We start from the raw sequence: 22,128 nt of genomic DNA on the forward strand, positions 1-22,128 counted from the left end.
AATTACTAATTTGATGTTTAATTTGGATAAATATTAGTGACAATATTGATAATTCTTCTATATTTCTAATGAAATATAAGAGAAATGAATAAGAAAGAAAAAAGCAAAAAATTATAAAATCCATCATTTGTATAAATATGACAACAAGAGAGTTTTATTAAAATATTAAAGTTAGCATTGTCATTTTAAATGGGTAAGGGAGGTAGGTAATTTTTGAAATCTTAAAGGAGTCACGTGAAATTATCAAAAACCTCAGGGAAGGTTTCTGAAATTATCCCAACAATTTAAAATTTAACATTAAAGTTGTCTAATTTTTTTTTGGGTGAATAACTTTCTACCCCCTTATGATTTGATATTTTACCATAACACCTTTATGGTTTAAAAACTTATCCTACAATATAATAAAACCTTATTTTACAATACAATAAAACATGAGTAGGGTTTTGTGTTAACAAAAAGTGCTAACATTACCTATTAAAAAATACCACTACATAACTATCACTAAACTTTTATATATTACATCACCTCCCAAAAATCTCTATAACTAATTTTTTATTCTATATATTTTTTATTATTTGCTTTTTTCTAAAATATATACACATATAATGCGTGCCACACCCACTAGTAGATATAATCCCTCGTAGTTTGGATTAAGGTGTCACTATTAGTTTTTTTGTTAAAATTAATGGTCAATATTAATAATTAAAATCAAACTAATAAATTGACAAATTAATTCTTTCACTACTTTTTTTCTTTTTTTCATTTTTTTCTCTTTCTTATTTTTTTGGAAGAGAAGAGATGATTTTAAACCAAATCCTTAATGGCATTTTCTACTTCTTATTTATCTACTTTCTATTTCAATTCCTTATTTTTTTTTATATTTGGAGGAAAAAAAAGAAGTAACAAAAGGGTAAATTTGTCAATTTATTAGTTTGCCTTTGCCTTTTTATTATTAACCATTAGTTTTAATGAAAAAAATTAGTTGTAACAGATTAAACCAAATCATGAGGGAGTTATATACAAATTTTTAAATTATAAGGGTTATATGAAAAAGTACCAAATTACTGTAAAATAAAAGGTAATTACCTTTTTTTTCCCTTCCATCCCTTCCTATTTCTAACTATCAAGTACAGAATTCGAATTTTAAACTTGACAACGAGCTCAATTTTCGCTATTCAAATAAGAGAATACTCCCAAGTTACTCCATATTATCCCAAGCTATTCCGATCAAATAAGAGAATACTCGAAATATTTCGCTATTCAAGGATTGAATCAGATACATGTATTTAGTTGGTGGATTTAAGTGAGTAAAAAGGTCTATGTAATTTTCCCAATGTTGTGTAACGTGGTATGTACATTGCAGATAGTCTCTCTTCTGGTGCGAGTATCCCTTTCTGATGTGAGAACCAAATTCCAGGAAAGCATTTAGATTCCCAGAAACCCCGACTCGCTAAGTATAAGCGTGCTGTTGTTTATATGCTCGGAAATAGCTAGTAAATTATGTACGGTATAGTCACAAACAAGAAACATGGAAAAAAAGAAGTCGGCTCAGCCTACAACATTATTGTCAATGAGTCACAAGCCAAACAGGAATTCCCCGTAACTAAAAAGACTCATCGGTATCACCGACCCTGTGCTTCCTCATAGAGGCCGCAGCAGCCTAAAAACGTCACTGCTTTACTGCAGCAGCAGAGGATTATAGTGGTTACTTGGCGAAGACAAGTACAAGAAGAGCGAGAAGAGACTGAGCGAAGACTTTTCTGTTTTGGCGCCCTTTCCTCGAACCTACTTTGCCAAAACCCCTCCAGATTCCCCCCCGACCACACACTACTTTTCCCCCAAATCCCCCCATCTTCTTCGTCTTCGGTTCCCGACAACTATACCCACCACTCCCCCTTCCCCTTTTCCCCTGTTTATTTTTCTCGCTTTCGCACATATATGTGAAGTCTACTCAGATATTGGAAGCAATTATCACTCGGAGGAAATGGCTACCGAGCAACAGTTATCGGCCATTAAGGTAATAATTTGTGAGTTGACTGCATGTCTTCTGCAGTTTTTTTTCTTTTTTTTTTTAAAAAAAAGGAAACAGTTGGGTGAAGGCTTGATTTTGCTGTTTGATAAAGATTTTTGTATGGTGTGGTTTAGGGCTCAAAAGTGCTGATGGTGGGTGCCGGTGGAATAGGTTGTGAGCTTCTCAAAACTCTTGCTCTTTCTGAATTTCAAGACATCCATATTGTGAGTGCAATTCTACCCTATTATTGTGAAAGTTTTTTGTTTTTAAATTTTTCTTCCAGCCCATTTCCATATTTTTAGGGTTTTTTTTTTTCTGTATGTGGTTATTTAGTTGCTTATTTGTCTGTACTTCTGCTATTTTCATAATTTTGGATTAGAGAACTGCAATATAGAGTCCAAACGGTTGTTCAAGGAAAAGGGGACTGGATATTTTTGATATTCTTTTTAGTATGGTGTTGTGGAGCAAACCCGTTTGGAAGGTTTGCTAGCACGGAGAAACTGGAGTGTATGCCACGTTTAGTGTTGGAAAGTAGAAAAAAAGAACTTATATTGAGCATGGAGTAACACTTCGAAAACAGGATGTGTAGTTTTATAAAAAGAGTTGGTGTTTTTATTCTCGCTCAAGGGCCTCAAAAGCAACATTTTTGTGAATTTCGAAGTATCACAATGTGATCTCAGAAGGGACTTGCAAATTGATCTTTGCATGGGTGATGCAGCATGGATGCACGTAAGGGGTTGAATTTCAAAGTCTTTTGTCAATAGATTTTGTGAGACGGAACTGATCGATCAATTAAGTGTCGTCATTTTTAAGCTACATGAATACTTAGAAGTACATTTGATTTGGAGAAAACAATTTTATTGCGTCATAACTATATTGGGGCAGTACAGTTCACCGGTAAGTGCTGCGCCTTCGGCAATGTTCAAATAATACTGATTCGATTCTAGCTCTCTTTGTATGATTTGAATAGTTTATTGGCGTCTGTTAGGTTTCTCATGATCTTCCATATTGGTGTTCTTGTTGAAATATTGTTCTTGAGAAACTATTTAATTGTTTAAGTTTATGTTCTCTAGACCTGATCATATCTATGTTGTTCTGCTGTTGACTATACTTTTTCATACTGCTGTATCATGCATTTCCGGTCCCTTTTTTTTTTTTTTTCAAAAACTAATTGTAGCCATCATTTTCTAGTTACTCCTTATCAAGTTTAACAGGCTCTACTTGTGGAGAAAACTGTAGTAGTTGTTCATTGGATTACATGTTAATTTTGAATTGATTTAGCGTTTCTGCGATTTGATGTCAAATTTATGCTTTAATGGACTGATCATGAATGTTGAATTTAGAATGCTGTTTAATGTGTGTCAAATATTTTCTCAAGCTTTAACTGTGGCATGCATTGAGCTGCAGATTGACATGGACACCATTGAAGTGAGTAACCTAAACAGACAATTCTTATTTCGGCAATCACATGTTGGGCAATCTAAAGCCAAAGTGAGTGGTGACTACCAGCTCATTCTCTCTCCGTCTACACACACACTCATATATATGTGATCTGTCTCTCTCTCTCTCACAAGCACACAAATACGCTGAGCACAGAGACAGACACACACACACACACACATGGATGCTAGCTGTTTATTATCACGGCCATGTATAGCTCCTAATCATATTTGAATTTCAACCTAGGTTGCTCGTGATGCTGTTTTAAAGTTTAGGCCTAATATTAGCATTACCCCATACCATGCAAACGTTAAAGACCCTGATTTCAATGTGGATTTCTTCAAGCGATTCAGTGTTGTTCTGAATGGGCTCGATAATTTGGATGCTAGGCGACATGTGAATCGCCTTTGCCTGGCTGCTGGGGTTCCGTTGGTTGAGAGTGGGACTACTGGGTTCCTAGGGCAGGTAATGTTATATCCTTTTTGGATGGCACTCATCTTCATCCAATGTTTCTGATCATTGTTATCCCCTTCCTCTTTGGTATAATGCCCTTGCGGATCTACATAGACACGCATGGTCACAATCCCTTTCAAATGTTTCTCTGCAACTTCCTTTTCCAAATTTTCCTAATTATGTTGACTATCTGCTTTTAGCATTTAATCTTACAAATATTGTACCTTTTCCCTGTCAGAAAAGGCTGGCTGCATTCTACATTCTGCATTTATACTGCTGCATTATATGTTGATTTTTTTAATCTCATTTGATTCAGGTAAATGTACATGGTAAGGATAGAACAGAATGTTATGAATGCCAGCCTAAATCAGCTCCTAAAACTTGTCCAGTCTGTACCATTTCTGCACTTTATGCTGATTTTTTTTTCAAATCTGATTTGATTCAGGTAACTGTACATGTGAAGGGTAGAACAGAATGTTATGAATGCCAGCCTAAACCAGCTCCTAAGACCTATCCTGTCTGTACTATTACAAGTACTCCATCAAAGGTAATTTTTGTTGGTCTTCCTGTCTCTTTTATCCTTACTTCTCATTTTGTATCTGTTATTCCACTGGTAAACTCCAGTTCAGTATAGACTTGTTTTTACAGTGGTTTCTGGTCTGCAAACAACTGTGTATCTGAGGCTCTGTAGTTGCTGGTTTCCACTTTTGTTGAAGTTTTCTGTTAAACAATGCTGTCAACTACCACTTGATTAAATTTTAGCAGGTTTTGATTGCTTACTGTGGAATGTGATTACTTTAGATGCAAGACAGATTTTAGATTACTTTTTTCTGTTCTCTCTTGCTCATAGAAACTCTGGTGTGTTTAATAAATGGGATGGTTCATTGGGGGAGCAAAAGGTGAATCTAACAAGTTCTTTTAGTTGTCGCTTGCTTTTACTCTGCATTCACAACAGGATTACATAGTGTTCTGTTATTGCAGTTTGTTCACTGTATTGTATGGGCAAAGGACTTACTTTTTGCAAAGCTTTTTGGGGACAAAAATCAGGAAAATGATCTGAATGTACGTTCTAGTGATGCATCTGGTTCATCTGAACCTGCAGAAGATGTGTTTGAACGCAAAAAGGATGAAGATGTTGAGGAGTATGGGAGGAGAATTTATGATCATGTTTTTGGTCATAATATTGAAGTTGCTTTGTCTAATGAAGATACGTGGAAAAAGCGGAACAAGCCGAGGCCTATATATATCAAGGATGTAGCACTTGCTGAGGTGATTCAACAAAATGGAAATTTAGATAAAGTTCCGGTGTCTACTGATCCATTGTCAGTATCTGCAATGACAACTATTGGTCTGAAAAATCCCCAAGATGTATGGAGCCTGGCAGAAAATTCAAGAGTCTTTCTTGAGGCATTAAAACTGTTCTTCTTGAAAAGGGGAAAGGTTGGAAATATTACGTTGCCATGATGTTTTTGGGAAATTTTGTTCTTGTTTTTGTAATTTTTGGTCAAGCTTGAGTATTTTGCTCATTATCCTCTCTTTCTGTCCATTTAGGAGATTGGAAACTTAAGTTTTGATAAGGATGATCAGTTGGCTGTAGAAATTGTTACTGCTGCTGCAAATATTCGTGCGTCTTCTTTTGGGATACCTTTGCATAGCCTTTTCGAAGCAAAAGGTATTGCTGGGAATATTGTGCATGCAGTTGCAACAACTAATGCTGTTATTGCTGGGTTGATTGTGATTGAGGCAATTAAAGTGTTGCAAGATGATGTCAGGAATTACAGGTGGAGTGAATTCCTTGCCACTACTTTTCACTCTCTTTTTGTTTGAATTTGCATTTGAGGCTTGTGTCTCATGTTGCTAATTCATGCCAGCCCAACTCTCCCACCCATCTTCGCTCCCCTTGTGGCCACCAAAAAAGAAAAAGAAAAGTCAGAAGTGTGTTAAACAGTTTGACAAAATATCCAGGTTCTTTGGTGTTGCTTCTTGCACCTTGCTCATCTTTCTCTAGAGCTAGTGAAAGCCTAGTCTTGCAGTTTTATGAATTCTAGACACAGTATAATATCTTAGACAGTATTTGCGTCTCAAAATTATGAAAAAGCACATTCCATATTGTCAAATTGGGAGAAAAATGACCCATCACTCATTATGCATATTCCAGGCTTTAATGGCTCAATTTTCTAAAGCCTACCAGTAATAGAGCCTATGATACCTTTCTTTCTGTTATCTTTCTTTGGCTTTATTGTCTCCCTCCTATGATTCCTATTTTCTGCTCTTGCTGAAGTATTATCTTTTGAGTTGTAGCTAGTAATTTTGAATTATAACATGCACTTGTGCAGGATGACATATTGTCTTGAACATCCTTCAAGAAAGATGCTTCTCATGCCAGTGGAGCCATTTGAGCCCAACAAATCATGCTATGTTTGTTCTGAGGTTTGTGAAATGTCCTTTTCTGAACTTAGACACTTGTTTTTACTTGGTTGGAAAACCCTTTCTGATGTAAAGCAAGAAATATGCACCAGACACCTTTGACGCTTGAGATTAATACAAGTCGCTCAAAGTTGAGGGACTTTGTTGAAAAGATTGTTAAGGCTAAGCTTGGCATGAGTCAGCCAATGATCATGCATGGACACGCCCTTCTTTATGAGGTTGGTGATGGTCTTGAGGAAGATATGGCTACCACTTATGCAGCAAACCTTGAGAAGGTATCCCATTTTTCTACTGGTTTTACATGTCATATTACTTTGTGAATGTTCATCCTGTATGTTGATTTTTCCTTATGGTGCTTGTGTCACTTTATAGGTGCTAGCTCAACTCCCTTCACCTGTCACTGGTGGTACAGTAATCATGGTTGAGGACCTTCAACAAGAATTGACATGCACAATCAATATCAAGCACAGGTTTGTTTCAGTTCCTTTGTTTGTCTTGAATTCGTTCTTTCCCACTGCTTTCCTGCAGGGTTGAAGAATTTGATGGACGTAAATGGTGATATGCTTATTTCTTTATTTTGTAACCTTATACTGGTTATGTGAAGCTATCTATATTCTTGTGTCTGATTCTTTTTTACGGAAAATGAATTTATATCAATTTGATATTTTTCTGGAACTTTTAGTTGAAATTATTGCTTTACCTTGTTTAATAATTTTAGTTGTACTGTTTTGCGTGTCCGGGATTGTTGGTCATTAAACTGTAAGCTTTTTATGATGTTTCTGGAAAGCAACACTTCGCTTAATATGTACAGAGAATGAAGCAGACAATTAAACTAAATTTTTTTGAATTTTTGGTGACTAATTACTGCAAGATGAAGGTCTTGTTGGACAATGATTGTGTTTAGTTCTTGCTTATGCAAATGAAGAATACATGGGACATTACGTCTAAATGTGCAAGCAGTGCACGATCTGTCACAGACAGGACGTGGCACCTGTTATCAAAGGAAAATTCTTTTATCCTTTTGTGTCATTTGGGGGGTGGAGGAGGATTAAGACTATTTTGGTGCTAGTTAGTACAAGACCAACAGTAGGCATGTAGCATTTGAAAAATTAGATCTCCTTTGGACGTTGCATTTTTAACCTTAGATTATGTGCCTGCTAGGACATAGACCTAGATGTGTCAGTACAAAAATTTGATACTACAGGGACATTAGCAAGTGGAGAGCAAATTGTAAATGTACTGATAAAAATAGCGGATGTACCATTTGCACTGTATTTGCACTGTCAGTCATATGCAGATGTCCAGTTTCATTTGGCTTGTGCATTTCATGGTTGACTAGGATCAGGGAATGTAGATTTCAAATCATTGTTGTTCCATGAAAATTGGATGAAATATTCTAATGGGGCCTAATATTTGAGCTTACCTGCCTTGAGAAAGAATCAGATATTAAGCTTTTTCTTTCCATTTTCTCCATTTGTGTGTAAACTTTTACACACTGGCTCGTAGCTTAGTCTATCTTTGTTGCTTCTGGTGATTCAGTGTTTATGCCAATATTGAACTATATATATTTTTTTTCTAGCGAGTCGTGATACCAAAATGTGGGCTTCAATTTTACAATTTCCTGCATGGATCTCTCATTCTTACTAGGTTCTGATGCTGAGAAGTTTTTCATGAAATGTTATTGATGTCTAAATATTTGCAGAGAGGAGTTTGATGGGGAAAAGGAACCTGATGGAATGATTTTATCTGGATTGACCGAAGCACTTGTTCAGAAGAATGATGAGGCATCAAAAGAAAATGGTGCAAGTACATCTAATGTGTCGGAAACTGTTTCTGTGGAGGCTGAAGAAGATGATGAACTACAAATACTTCCAGCAGTTAGTGGTCTTGCTGGGAAGAAAAGAAAGTTGCCTGACAATGCTAATTCTTCCAATTCAGATCTTTCCGGTGTCATTGATGAGACTAAAATCCCAAGAAAAGCAATTGATCGTGAAGATAGTGAGGCTGTTGTTGTGCTTGATGGAAACGGGGAAAGGAAGAAAAAGAGGGGGCAATAGTCATCTCCAGACTTGTTCCAGTGGCATGTTTTTGCATTACTTGATAGTACCATATAGTGAACTGTAATTCATTTGGTGCTGTAACTCTAGAACTTCCATTGTTAGTTTTAGAACGTCAAATTTTGACCGGAGCTGCGCAATACTGTGCACTTGACTCTGTAATCTTAAGCATCGAGACATCCAAATTCTAACTTAACCTATTGGGCTTTTTTCTGAATGTTACAGATACCAGAGTAATTGTCTTCAGTTCAGCCTCTAAAGAAAATTGTCGGTGGTCCTGCTTACGGTCTATATATTATTTTTCTTATGTTCACGGTATTGATTTGGGCTTCTAATGTATGATACAGATGTAACGGTAGTAATTAAGTGTTCCTCGAGAAAAGATCAAATAAAATGGAGTGTGAAGATACATTTCAAGCCTAATGTCTTGTTTCTGACGTTAGATTGAATGAAAAGCTGCAAAAGCAGCACTCTCTCTGGGATTCTATGTCGTGAGAGAAGGTGAGAGTGAGGAGTGGTGGGGTTATTTGTCGAAAAATATTGAAGCAAATCAGAGAAGGAAAAGACAAAAGCAACAACCAGGCACGATTTATCCTGATATATCAGGGTACAGGTTTAGCATGTAGTTGTGTACCCATGTTCCATGCAGTCATTGGACATGTAAAGGAGCTGCAAAACAAAGGGATGGGTATATGTTACATTAATCCTTTATAGACAATAAACGGTCAAGCCACCAGAGCTACAGGTGGGAGCTAGCTTTAGTATATATTGTACGATGAATAATGACCTTAGTCTTCGTTTTCATTTATCGACCGTTGAGAGCAGCAAATTGAGCAAACATTGCCGTTCCTGAGTGCTCATCAATGGCTTGGACTTGGGCAGGGTTTTGACTTTGCTCGGGTGAAGCAATAGGTCTGCTATCAGAGGCAGGAGCTGGAGCTGGAGCTGGAGCAGGAGCAGGAGCAGGAGCTGGGGCAACCACAGCAGGAGAGTCTGCAACTGCCCTGTTTTCTTCCTCAGCTTTTCCTTGCGATGAGGCCTCTTGCAGCTGCAATGCATATTCCAAGTTCCACAGGACATCGCCCATAGTGGGCCTATCCACACCATATTCTGCCAAGCATTTCTCTGCAGCTTCACCAAATTTCTTCATCGACTCGGGATTAATGTGGTTAGCAAGTGTTGGATCAATGATCTTGTCTAGCAAGCCCTTTCGCTTCCATTGCATGGCCCATTCTGCCAGGTTCACTTGTTCTCTTGGCAATGCCGGGTTAATGGCAGGGCGGGCACACAAGGCCTCCAACAATACCACACCAAACGAGTACACATCTGATTTGTCCGTGAGCTGCTGCTTCCTGAAGTACTCAGGATCAAGGTAGCCAAAGCTTCCTTTCACAGCAGTGCTAACATGAGTCTGTTCTGTTGTAGGTGCATCTTTTGATAGCCCAAAATCAGCCATCTTAGCAACAAAAGCATCATCGAGCAAAATGTTGGTGGTTTTGACATCACGATGGATGATCCCTGTAGCTGCACCAGTATGGAGGTAATGAAGCCCACGAGCAGCACCAATGCATATCTCAAGCCTCTGCTTCCAAGATAGAGATGGTAAGTTCTTTCCATACAAATGGTCCCTGAAAGGCCCGTTTAACATGTACTCGTAGACCAATATCATCTCTGAGTTCTCATCGCAGTATCCGATCAAAGACACCAAATGGCGATGTCTAAGCTTGGACAACATCTGGATTTCTGTCTGGAACTCGTGAATACCCTGTTCAGAATGTGGGTTACCTCTCTTCACAGCAACTTTGGTTCCATCGTCAATCTCCGCCAGATAGACATTCCCAAAGCCACCAACACCAATAATTGCACTAGGATCCCAATTATTGGTAGCATCCTGCAGTTCCGCAAAGGAGAAATATCGACCTAATCCCATTGTCGAGGAATAGAATTGACTCTTACGAGACCCCAATGACGTCTTGCTCGACATAAAGCTTGCATCTCCAGCATGAAGCGGAAGCAACCAGGATGAAAAGCTATTCCTTTTCTGCCAATCTTGAGGCCTCTTTTGCCACTTGACTGCCATTGCACCCAAACCTACAAATGCTCCAAACATCATTGCAAACCCAACTGCAGCTACGGTGCCACGGTTTGGACCACTGTCCTTTTGGCCATCGACGCCATATTCCCCATCCAGACTCCCAACAGAGTTATTCATTCTCAAGACTTCGAGACCATTAAGAATAGCATTTTTAGATCCAGTGTCCTGATTCATTGGACCAATCTGAACAGTGAGCGGATTGGACAGGATGGAAGCATTCACAACGAAGTCCTTGTAATAAGCCGATGCCAAACCGTTTGCTACTGTTGACAAATCTAACCCCGAAATTCCCATCTTCCCATTGATGTACACGTTAAAGTAGAGATCATTGGGTGATTTGCTCACTATATCGCAGAAATGCAAGCGAACAAGGTAGGAGTAGGAAGTATCAATTTCCAGGCTCCAACTCACGTTAAAATTTGGGGCGGCAACGCCTGCATCCGACGACATTTCCATAGCAGATGCATAAACTGAAGGTGGAGCGATTAAGGGGGACTCTCCGTCGGGATAAGTGATTACACTGGGTGCAACAGACACACTCTTGCCTGCAGCAGGCGGCTTCAAATAGGGTTCATCATTTAACCATGTTCGTCCGAGGGTATCATTCTGTGAAGTGATGAGGGGACCTCCGACATTGAGCCTATAAATAATCTGGTAAGCCATTTGGGATAGCCCAGAGAATTGCTGCACGGGGAATAAGTTTGAGCCAACATCTCCAATCAACATGTCCGGGGCAGAAACAAGTTCGATGGCATTAATGAAAGCGGCAGAACCTTTCTCGGGGATGAATTTGATTTCGAAACGCTCCGTGGTAACATTAACCAGATACTCTCTGGCAACAGGACTCGTGGTGTCATTGACGTGATAATCGTACACAAGAACGTATTGATCCGTAACAACCTTGAACTTTGCCTGTTGCAAATTAAATTGATTATTAGCCAGCGGGAAGAAATGAAGACGGATCCAATGCCAACCTGCTCTAGCAATTTGAAACGTGTATGTAGCTTCATCTACGAATATCCTGGCTGATAGATAGATGGGAAGAGAAACATTATCAGCAGACGGCACGGAGACTTGGATGTCACGTCCCTTGGAGGACAGTAAATTTCCCGTTTCTTGATCAGGTAAAAAAATCCTTCTATCAGGAAGGGTACTTCTGGAGGAGGCACCACAATCTATAAGATAGTTGTCTTGTGGGGTGAAGGAACCAGGTTTTGCAGCTGCACCAGGGGTGGCTTGAGCTGAGACATCAACAGGGTTAGCAAGAAAGAGGTAGAAAAGTACCAAGAGGACAGCCATGGTTGAGGAAAAAGGCAGCGATGGAGGTAACAAGCATGGGAATTTGGGTTTTCCCCCGGGCATTGTTTCCATCTCGAACCTCCCTCCTTAGGAGGATGAAACGAGATGTGGAATTACTAAGGACGAGAGAAAAAAAAGGGGTTTACTTACTGTGTAAAGAAAAAAAAAAAGGCCATTGTTCTTTTCAATATTTCTTCTTTTTTTTTTTTTTCCTTTTTGTGTGGATAAGTGGTCGGAGTCAATTTTATTGCTTGAATTCTATTTTTGGTTTGCCAATATTTTCGGCCATGGATGTAAGGTGGGAAGATCAGTAATTGAATTTCTGTTATGAATGTAGGCGCCTAGACCAACCTTGTAACTTCAGCCATAGATCCTCGGTCAAAACTCAAAACGCCCTTTCTTTCTTAGCAGTAGCAGTAATTCCTTTTGCTTTTCTGTTGTCTTTATTTATTGTGTTCTCATATGCGCTATTCTTCTCTTTTCCTTGGGGACTCGTTTTGAGCTTTTCAATTAAGCTGTATTCATGATTTGACAAATTTCCATGTTTTCAACTACAACTTACAACTAAGAGCCACCATATTTAAACAATACAGAACTCCATGTACTGCATTTCATTTTGGTTGTAAGTGTTTTCTTTTTGCTTTAACTTCAGTTTAACTTTTTCCCCCACATCCAAGCTCCTTTCATGCGTTGCACAAAAATTCATTATTTACTTGCATTACGAGCATAATTTTTAACATATTGTTTAAATCTATTTAATTATATTTTTATTTCACATATATCATATCAAAAAAAATATTACAGTAATTATTTTAAATAATATTTCAAATAATTTCAGATCCAAACGCTCTTTTAACAGTTTTGTGAAGATAGCCTACTAAAAGAAATTACCTGCAGTGACCATTATATTATATATATATATATATATATATATATATTATATATATGTTAAAAATATTATATATTTTCCAATATATATATATATTGGAAAATGTTAGTCTCACTGATTAACGCTTTCCGCGAGCTACGCGTTGGATCGCTTTATCAATGGAGCACACAGCTCTGCTGTGGCTGAAAACATTTTCCAATGCAATACTTAAAAACCATGCATCACGCATGCAGCACGTGTTATAGAAAAGTTCATTCATTCTTTTTTTTTTTTTTTGCACTGAAAATTATGACACTGTCCATGTACCAAGGCTAAAGTTACATTTACTTTCCAAGAAGATATGTCACCGGGGAAGGGTAGATTTGTGATTTAACGGCTCACCCACTCTCTGATTTCTAACTTTTAAACATAATCAGGGAATGTGCCTTGTGCTTTTAGGAGTCGAACACCATAATATTCAAATTTGTTTAATTATTTTAATGATTTTAAAATTTTGTTCAAATTTATTTTATTTATTTGCTGAATCAAATTCAAACGAATTTTTCATTATTGAATTTAAGAGTTATTGTACATAAAATACTATTCAAACGTGACTTTTGACTGGTTGAAGAATTAAAATTCAAACGAACTCTTATCAAGCCTCAAATCAAGTATTGAATAATTTGGTTCATCTTTTAATCCTCCAAACATTTACAAAGAAATCCATAAAGATTTTGTAACTTTTAGTACTCGATTAATTTGAAAAATTGTGGCAGGCATTTGCAAAGAAATTCATAAAATCTTGCAACTTTTAGTATTATTAATAATTGTTTAAAAAAAGGGACTACTATCAATTTGAAAAATTGTGGCAGGGCGCGAAAAAATAATAAATAATAAAAAAAACTTGTTGGGCCAGATCAGAAATCCACTACGGCTGCAGAATTGCAAATATTTAACGCAGCACTTGTTGGCCCATCCTGCCTTAAGGCCCAAAGTCTGTCATTTTTTCCACAGACAATTGCTCTGCTATAAATCCAACCGTTCAAGTGACTCTCTCCTTAAATTTTATTTTCTTTCTTCTCTGTGTGAAATCAGAACCTTGCTTGGCCGGCAAGTCGAGAGAAGTAAAGTATCCAGATCACCCTAACAATAATCCGATGTCAGGTGAAACCGAAGATGCCGTCCGGCGCAAGACGGCCAGCGCCGAGTACCGGAAGAAATTGCTCCAACACAAGGAGCTAGAATCCCGAGTTCGAACAGGTAACGTCTCAAAACCCTATTCCTCTCTTATGTTCTTAATAATTCTATTCCAATTCCAAGGGATTTAGTTATTAATCACTAGACCTACCTCACTTCGGCTTTTGGTACGAATTTCTGGAATGCAAATATATTTGGATCTTCTTGACTGTTTTTGAAGGTCTGGACCTAGATTTATACTTATTTCTAGTAAATTAGCATTTGTTCTGACATTTGGAGATATTATTTATTGGTTTCCTTTTATAAGATAGGTTATGTCTTTATTAATTGCCTATGCCGTAATCTTTTCAACTAGAAAACTATCAGATTAGAGTTACAAACTAGTTTTCGGTGATACTCAGAGGGTGAAGTTGGGATTTGAAGTGATATTTATTCGTATGAAGCTAGGAGGGAATTGAAGAGATGATTTTAAGAGCTAACTGGGTTTGGGATGGATATTTACTTTTATTTTCATAATTTTGCCATTGCCGAATTAAGAAAGATTAGGGCTTAACGTTTTAGTTGAAGTTCTTGTTTATTTAGTATTTTGATCGTTATCTTCAGTGACTGCAAGTATTCTGATCGACTTGGCTTAAATGTCTATTGCTTCGTGTGCTTTCTTGTATAGCCACGAAAGCTATCCACATATTGTTGCAGTTGGATATTTGAGTTCTTACACATTAATAGTTCTTATGGACCAGATAGTTCATAGTTGCTTCTCACTTTTTCTCATTATAAATGTGTTTCTTTCTATGAAGTTTGTGTGTGTAAGATTACATATTTGATTTTTTGCTCCAGTGACTGTCGTCAGATCTTGAATATGAATGGCTGCTTTATGAATAATTATTTCTTTTAGAACCATTTATTGTGGTTGTTTTGCATCATTCCCAGCTCATGATCTTGTACTTTTTTTCTGTGCAAGTGTCGACACCCTTTGCTTCATCCATGTTTATATAGAATCTATTTGTCTGGCATATATGTACATCTATGCTATTTGGCAATTAAAATTCTTTTGATTAGCTTTGAATTCTTGTTTCCTACTGTGTTTTAAAACTGGACACTACGTTGTATATCGGTATTTGCAGTGAGGGAGAATTTGCGTACTACAAAAAAGGAATATGCTAAAACAGAAGATGATTTGAAGTCACTCCAAAGTGTTGGACAGATCATAGGGGAGGTGCTTAGACCGCTGGACAATGAGCGCTGTTAGTACTCTTCCTTCTATCTTATTAACTTTCTTTTGCTGTTATATTAACAGCATTAGTCAGCCAATCTGTTGCTTACTGTTCTTGAACATTAGCCTAAGAGATTGAGATTCTTTGGCATACTTATGTAGGATAAGGTGCTAGGGTTCTGTTAGGAGTCTGTATGATTGATGGTTTAATAGTGAAAAATTGCTTGTTAACTAGCCACTTTGACCATCATTTCTCATCTATCCAAGTTAATTTTGTGTGGGAGTATTTCCTACTTAAACATGCCTTTTACTTATTTTTTTGGTTTGTGAAGGAATTTGATGATGTTTGAGGAATTAATTCATGCCATATTACTTTTGCAGTGATTGTTAAAGCTAGTAGTGGCCCAAGGTATGTAGTGGGCTGTCGCAATAAAGTGGACAAGGAAAAACTGACTGCAGGAACCAGAGTTGTACTTGATATGACAACACTCACGATAATGCGGGCACTTCCTCGTGAAGTAAATTTCACCACATTAAAGGATTGAATTTTTGTTTTGTTGGTTGTACTTCAAGAATTGAAATGTGCTGTGGTTTGTGGTATATGGCAGGTTGATCCTGTTGTATACAATATGCTTCATGAAGATCCTGGCAATGTCAGCTACTCTGCAGTGGGTGGTCTTTCTGATCAGATTCGAGAGTTGAGAGAATCTATAGAATTACCTCTTATGAATCCTGAACTCTTTCTTAGAGTTGGTATTAAACCTCCTAAGGTAAGCGTAAGTGTTAAATATTCTTAGTTGTCTTCGGCATGTTAAATGAGGCCGCATATGTGCTGGTATCTGGCAGACCTCCTGGATTATGTTAATTTAAAGTGCACTTGATTTAGGGTGTTCTTCTTTATGGACCTCCTGGAACTGGGAAAACATTATTAGCCAGAGCAATTGCTAGCAACATAGACGCCAATTTCCTAAAGGTACTTCTTGTCTAAACTTGATCATTTTCTAGCTGTGGAAAAATGTTCTGGTCCATAGTTGATTGATATTATTTGTATTTATTGAACAGGTTGTTTCTAGTGCAATTATTGATAAATACATCGGTGAGAGTGCACGACTGATAAGGGAAATGTTTGGATACGCCCGTGATCACCAAGTAAGGCCTTAAAGCTCCTTGATTTTATACTTGTTATATCCTGCTCGATAGATATTTAGTTTTGCCAAAAGTATGTTCTTACATTTCCTTTTTTTTTTTTTTCCTTTATTCATTGAAGCCCTGTATTATATTTATGGATGAGATTGATGCTATTGGTGGGCGCCGTTTTAGCGAGGGAACAAGTGCTGACCGTGAAATCCAAAGAACACTGATGGAGTTGCTTAATCAGCTGGATGGTTTTGATCAGCTTGGAAAGGTTTTTGTGGAATGCTGATATTAAATGCTTGTTAGATATAAAGATTGATGTGTTCTTATTTGCAGAATACATATTCCTTTGTATGTTTTGGTGTCTGGATTGTAGTTCAAAGTAAATTGTTTCTGCAGGTTAAAATGATTATGGCAACGAACAGACCTGATGTTTTGGACCCGGCTCTTCTTCGTCCGGGACGGCTAGACAGGAAAATTGAAATACCATTGCCTAATGAACAGTCAAGGATGGAAATTCTCAAGATCCATGCTGCAGGAATTGCTAAACACGGTGAAATTGATTATGAGGCTGTTGTCAAGCTTGCTGAGGTAACAAGGATTTCTATGCTGCCTGCAATTGATTTTCCTAATATCAATCAAAGTCTTCAACCAGTTGCTATTTTGCAGGGTTTCAATGGGGCTGATCTTCGTAACATTTGCACAGAAGCTGGTATGTCAGCAATTCGTTCTGAGCGTGATTATGTCATCCATGAAGATTTCATGAAGGTAAAAGTCTCTTGCTTTGATGAACTCAGGTTGTTTACTGTATAATGCTTGGTACGGGTTTGAGATTGTGTTTATAGTTGCTTACATTTTGGATGATTTTTTGTAATTCCTTTTCCCAGGCTGTAAGAAAACTGAACGAAGCAAAGAAACTCGAATCAAGTGCGCACTACAGTGCTGATTTTGGAAAAGATTAAGGGCACACTGGCATGCTCACTTTTGTGTATCTCTGGCGCTCAGGTGGGTTATTCCTGTTGTGATCATACTGCCTGTTCTGTTCTCCGGTGGATGATTACCAAAACTTGGCTTTGTTTGTATGGTAGCACGGGCGGGAGCATATTTGTCAGTGGAATTGAAGCTTGTCCCTATTTGCATACCCATAATGTCGCCCTTTCAAACATTTTGGAAGAATTATTTGAGTAGATGTCATTTGTTCCGATTCCAACGATATAAATTTGTATTTCAGTCTCTGTTGTTCTTTTCTTTCTTTCTTTTTTTTTTTTCCCATTTTCCATCTAACGGTATTTCCCACCAGAGGTCCCCTGCTGCTGGTCGGCCACTCTGATTAAAAGGTGGAAACTTATTGGCTATGGTGGAAGAATATTGTTGAGCAATTGAAATCGAGTATTATTGTAGGTAAATAGGCTCTAGTAAAGAGTTAAAAAAACAAGGTTAAGAAACATACACCATTATGTTATGTGTGGGTATGATTTTTTATTTTTCTGGTAAAATTACGAGTAATCCACAATCTGAGGGTCTGTATAACACGTCATAGTTTGGCCACATTTGGCTAATAGATAGATTTGAGTAACATCAATGAGATTCCATGAAAATAGTGATCATTAGTATCGCATCTTTTTCGCTTAGTTGGTGACATTCACGCGCTGATAATTGGCTTAGATTGCCTACATTGATGCATTGATAACTGGTTTAAAAAAAGATTGCCATTTGGCAAGTGAAATTGACACAACTCACAATTTTTATTACTAATTGCACGGGGTACAAGAGGACGAACAAAAGCAGTTGGAAGTCATAGCCATATTGAGTCATTGATAGATACACGCTCAATTACTACTAATGCTCAGCGTCTGAGCATAATAAGGACGAGATCTAGAGTTATCCATCCTCCGTGATGTTTACCAATTGGCAGAAGGAAGGCCTGCGCGAACGGTAGATGATCGGTCCCCTACATGATCCGTCTTCAGGCCATAGCCATTGCAATGACCAAAGCCTTAGCCATCTTCTACCAATACAAAATACGTTAAAGAAATAAAACGGCCCCCCTTGGCAAATAGGGCCCTATTCCTGAAAGGAAGGGCGAGGGCGAACATAAGAGTTCATCTTAGTTAATTGCCAACAATTTTGCTGAAATGTGTATAACGCCACGTGCCTTGCACGTCTTACCTATCCTTTTCGCTCAGCATAAGTTAAGGCCATCGTAGTGCATCCAGAGCTTGCAGGTGTAGCTGCTTGTCCCCAGCTGCCACTACATTAAAACCTGCCAGTATATAACATGCGGCAATTTTGTTTAACAATTACGAGGTCACATCACATACTGCAACAAAAATCATAAATCAGATGTCTATCAAATCATACTTCCTGCATGAGAATCAGCAGATGCCTTCCAGTCAAGTTCACGTCCTTTCCAATCAGTTAGAATTCCACCGGCACCCTCTATCACCGGGATGAGTGAAAGAAAATCATAAGGCTGAGAAAAATTGTTTTAACTTTGTCAATTTAGTAGATGAATGAGATCTTTAAAGATGCCGAAACATCTCACCGGTAAATTCAATAGCAATTACACCAAGTGCGGAGAGAGTTTCACCTTAATGTCAAAGCAGGTATTCTAAATTCAATTACAAGAATAGAAACATCCATACTTCATTGGTGGTTCATAGAAGAAATCTTGCAGTAGAGAAAAACATGAAATAATAGTACAATTACCTTTAGGCCAGATTCGATCACGAGATCAACAAAACCAGTGGCTAATAGGGCATAGGCATAACAGTCGCAACCATATAAAGGAACTTTCACCTGCTCCAGAAAGGCATTCACATTAAATTTCACTATAAAGAGTTTAATCTCTGCATGACATGAAAATAAGATAAAAGGCAAACAAATAATGTAATTTTGTACTTATAAATACTTGGAGAACTCAATGTACTACTGCACAAGCAATTAAAAATATACATATTAGGTCTATATACACCTCAAAGCAATGGACACAGTTTTCTTTGGAGAGGAGTCACAAGATAAACTTTCCCAAGAGTATTGTAGTACAGTCCTCAATCATCACTTGATCCTAGATCTTTACTTTCTCTAAAAGAGAGAGAGGACTACAAATACTCCAAGTTAGCTGTTGAAAGCAAGCATCTTTAACCTCAAATCAATTAGTACATAGTCTCCCATAATAAATCTGAAACAGATTAATATCCTTAATGGCTTGTTATTATCTAAATCATACTGTGGCTTCTTCAATCGGAAATTGCTGTAGAGCAGATCCATGAACAATGGTTTTTCCAATATACGGCAAACTGCCTTACAAAGGAAGTGAAAGAGGATATCTATCAACTACAACAGAAGCACAACTCTAAGATGCTTGTAAGGAAATAAAGCATGTCCATCAAAAGAGCCTAAAAGCAATGCAAGGCAACAGTTTTAAGAACAAAAAATCTTCAAGAACACATGGAAGAAAAACAAAGATAAACATAAGCTGGATCGTTAACCATTTTCATGTGCTGCATCTTCATATAGTATGCTTGTGCATGTATACAACACACAGCAACCACCAGTAACTGATACCATGACAGTAGAGCAACATTCTCAAAACATTTATAGAAATTTATATGCATCTGTCTTTTTTTGTGCTTGTGCATGTATGCAATGCACAGCAACCACCCTTAACTGATACCATGACAGGTTACGCAACATTCTTAAACGTTTATAGAAATTTATACGCATCTATCTGAATGTTTCTTGGACATAGAGGATGAACCTTATCCCTGACTCGAGCAAAAGCCACCTCAGCATCTCCATTGAATAGATGTGGGCTGGTTGTGTACCTAAGACAGAATAATGGAAATATTAAAGACAGAAATTCAGGTCAATACCTATTTGTTTGCTGGAACAAATTAAAAAGTTTTGAAAGAACAATGGATGCAACACAAGGTAAGAGTGGAGAAATAGCATGATCGGATGCATAAAACCTACAGATAAGCTTGTGAGAGTTTTGCACAGCCACGTGTAGAAATATCTTGTCCATTTAAAGTAGTTTTCCTCCCATTTAATCCAACCCATCTCTCTCTCAAAATAGGCTGATCAATTATGCCAAGAACCTGAAAGAAAGAGAAGACGTCTATATTTTGTTGGTTATATTTTAACATGATTATCCTTCACAGTTCTCTTTAACATGATGGCTGCTTGGCACAATCTTAGGTGATTCAACTAAAAAAAAAAAAAAGAAGAAAGAATTTAGACAAATTTACACAGCAGTACAATCCAAAGTCAATAACTCAGGAAGTCCTAATGAACTAAGGTCATTGTAGATGTACAGGTATTTGGGCATTCTACAAGTAACAAAAGTCAGGTGTAAAGATAATAGAGCTCACTATCTAAAAAGAGTAAACAAATGTATTGGCTGTCTTCATTCGCCCCATGTAAAATGATAGTTGTTTCAGGACTATATTCTGGTGTCCTGATGAGAAATTTCTTGCTCAACTATTTGTCTTGGATTCTACCCAGAAAATTTCCCCGAGAATGTACTTGCTTTGTAAGAGACGAGATACATGGCCATTGACCAAAGTATTTTTTGAGGTAATGGCATATTAACAAGTTACTGATGGACAAGATATTAACAGAGGTTAATAGCTCATCTCTCATACCGGTTTTCCTTGGTATAATAGAGCAATAAGAGTCCCAAATAATGGTTTTCCTGTATTGCAAGCAAAAAAATAATATGCTCAGTGAACTGAATTAGTTGAAAACAATAGTCAACAGTAAAAGGGGGAAAAGGAGCAGTACCTGTGATGAAGCTCTTTGTTCCATCAATTGGATCCAATACCCAAACATAGTCCGCAACTTTCTCCTTACACCTCCAACCCTTCTCTTCTCCATAACTGCAATTAGCATTTCATTACATAATTTTTGGGAATAACATTTTACAAGGCCTCGAACAACAACCATCAAAGATCCAAGTTGGTTGCCAAGGGTTATTTTGGTTAATTAAAATCAAGACATTGAGAACACCAAATACGATAAATTCCTCCCTTTTTTTTAATGGGATATTCACTCGTGAAAAACCCAGAGATGATTATTTCACGAGAGAGCAAACACGACTATTTTGGGAAGGCAGGTTTTCCATCCAGTTTAAATACGGAACTTTATCCATTCATAATCAAAGTACCAGTCCAATTTCTAGTATGAACAAGGATAAAAAGTAAAACCATAAATCAACCGGCAATGTCCTACCAAACTAAGAGAACATACATTGCATGGAAAGGAAAGTTCTCTTGTATAATCCTGACCATTGCCTCTTCAGCTGCTTGATCAGCAATTGTAACAGGACCTAAAAGTATCACAAAAAACCTTCAAATCTTAACTGCCCGCTGCAAATAAAAAATTGCAGAGAATGATCAGGAGGAGAATACTACTGACTTAAATCCTCTTTATCGAGGATTTCGAAGCTCTTTCGGAAGTACTGGCGGATAACTTGGCCGGCGGCGTCGGCCAGCTGGTTAGCAACAGCTGCGAAGCGATCGAGCTGACAATCGTCGAGCCCTAACTCAACAGATTGAGCATTATTGGAAAGTGCAGACTTGGAAGACATCCTTGCGGAGGTGAGGACTTTGGATTGTAGAGAAGCTGAGAGTAGATTGGGAGGCGAACGAAAAATTGAAGAGAAGTTGGTGAGATTGTTGGAAGGAGAAAAGAAAGGAGAAGAGAAAGAAGGGAGAGAAGAGTTCCGATTCGGGTTAACAAGGAACCGAGGGTTGGAAAGCATTTGGAGCTGCATGTGAATAAGGGCTTTAAAGAGGCGGCAAAAAAAGGTTGAGAGAAATGGAGAAAGCTGATTTTGAAGAAAAGGAGAAACAGAGCAGCTTATCAACATAATAATAATAATTAACATATATAGTCTATGTGCGAATGCCATGGCTTCCCAATTGAGTTTCA

At 37.7% G+C, this 22,128-nt stretch overlaps 4 protein-coding genes across 4 annotated transcripts; 2 read left to right on the forward strand and 2 right to left on the reverse strand.

Annotated features, from left to right (window-relative positions):
• Nucleotides 1–1,504: 1,504 nt before the first annotated feature.
• LOC113731245 (SUMO-activating enzyme subunit 2) lies at nt 1,505–8,634 on the forward strand. Its single transcript, XM_027256398.2, has 11 exons — nt 1,505–2,017; nt 2,146–2,235; nt 3,419–3,502; nt 3,698–3,916; nt 4,350–4,451; nt 4,886–5,344; nt 5,456–5,685; nt 6,241–6,334; nt 6,424–6,606; nt 6,704–6,801; nt 8,034–8,634. The coding sequence occupies exons 1-11, from the start codon at nt 1,985–1,987 to the stop codon at nt 8,386–8,388; spliced, it is 1,947 nt and encodes a 648-aa protein (XP_027112199.2). The 5' UTR covers nt 1,505–1,984; the 3' UTR covers nt 8,389–8,634.
• Nucleotides 8,635–8,801: 167 nt separating this feature from the next.
• On the reverse strand, nt 8,802–11,946 carry LOC140036753 (probable receptor-like protein kinase At4g39110). Its single transcript, XM_072079312.1, has one exon. The coding sequence runs from the start codon at nt 11,852–11,854 to the stop codon at nt 9,194–9,196; it is 2,661 nt and encodes an 886-aa protein (XP_071935413.1). The 5' UTR covers nt 11,855–11,946; the 3' UTR covers nt 8,802–9,193.
• Nucleotides 11,947–13,710: 1,764 nt separating this feature from the next.
• LOC140036754 (26S proteasome regulatory subunit 10B homolog A) lies at nt 13,711–17,427 on the forward strand. Its single transcript, XM_072079313.1, has 10 exons — nt 13,711–13,910; nt 14,972–15,091; nt 15,442–15,578; nt 15,669–15,830; nt 15,947–16,033; nt 16,123–16,209; nt 16,328–16,465; nt 16,594–16,785; nt 16,864–16,962; nt 17,082–17,427. The coding sequence occupies exons 1-10, from the start codon at nt 13,808–13,810 to the stop codon at nt 17,154–17,156; spliced, it is 1,200 nt and encodes a 399-aa protein (XP_071935414.1). The 5' UTR covers nt 13,711–13,807; the 3' UTR covers nt 17,157–17,427.
• A 493-nt stretch (nt 17,428–17,920) lies between these two features.
• LOC113731252 (bifunctional phosphatase IMPL2, chloroplastic-like) lies at nt 17,921–22,063 on the reverse strand. Its single transcript, XM_027256408.2, has 10 exons — nt 21,613–22,063; nt 21,445–21,523; nt 20,980–21,074; nt 20,841–20,890; nt 20,170–20,294; nt 19,955–20,021; nt 18,904–18,993; nt 18,556–18,667; nt 18,364–18,457; nt 17,921–18,264 (listed from the first exon to the last, which is right to left on the reverse strand). Exons 1-9 carry the CDS (start codon nt 21,968–21,970, stop codon nt 18,387–18,389), a joined length of 1,047 nt encoding a protein of 348 aa, XP_027112209.2. The 5' UTR covers nt 21,971–22,063; the 3' UTR covers nt 17,921–18,264; nt 18,364–18,386.
• Nucleotides 22,064–22,128: the final 65 nt, after the last annotated feature.

This window comes from Coffea arabica, chromosome 2e, assembly GCF_036785885.1.
Source record: "Coffea arabica cultivar ET-39 chromosome 2e, Coffea Arabica ET-39 HiFi, whole genome shotgun sequence".
Taxonomy (NCBI): Eukaryota; Viridiplantae; Streptophyta; class Magnoliopsida; order Gentianales; family Rubiaceae; genus Coffea; species Coffea arabica.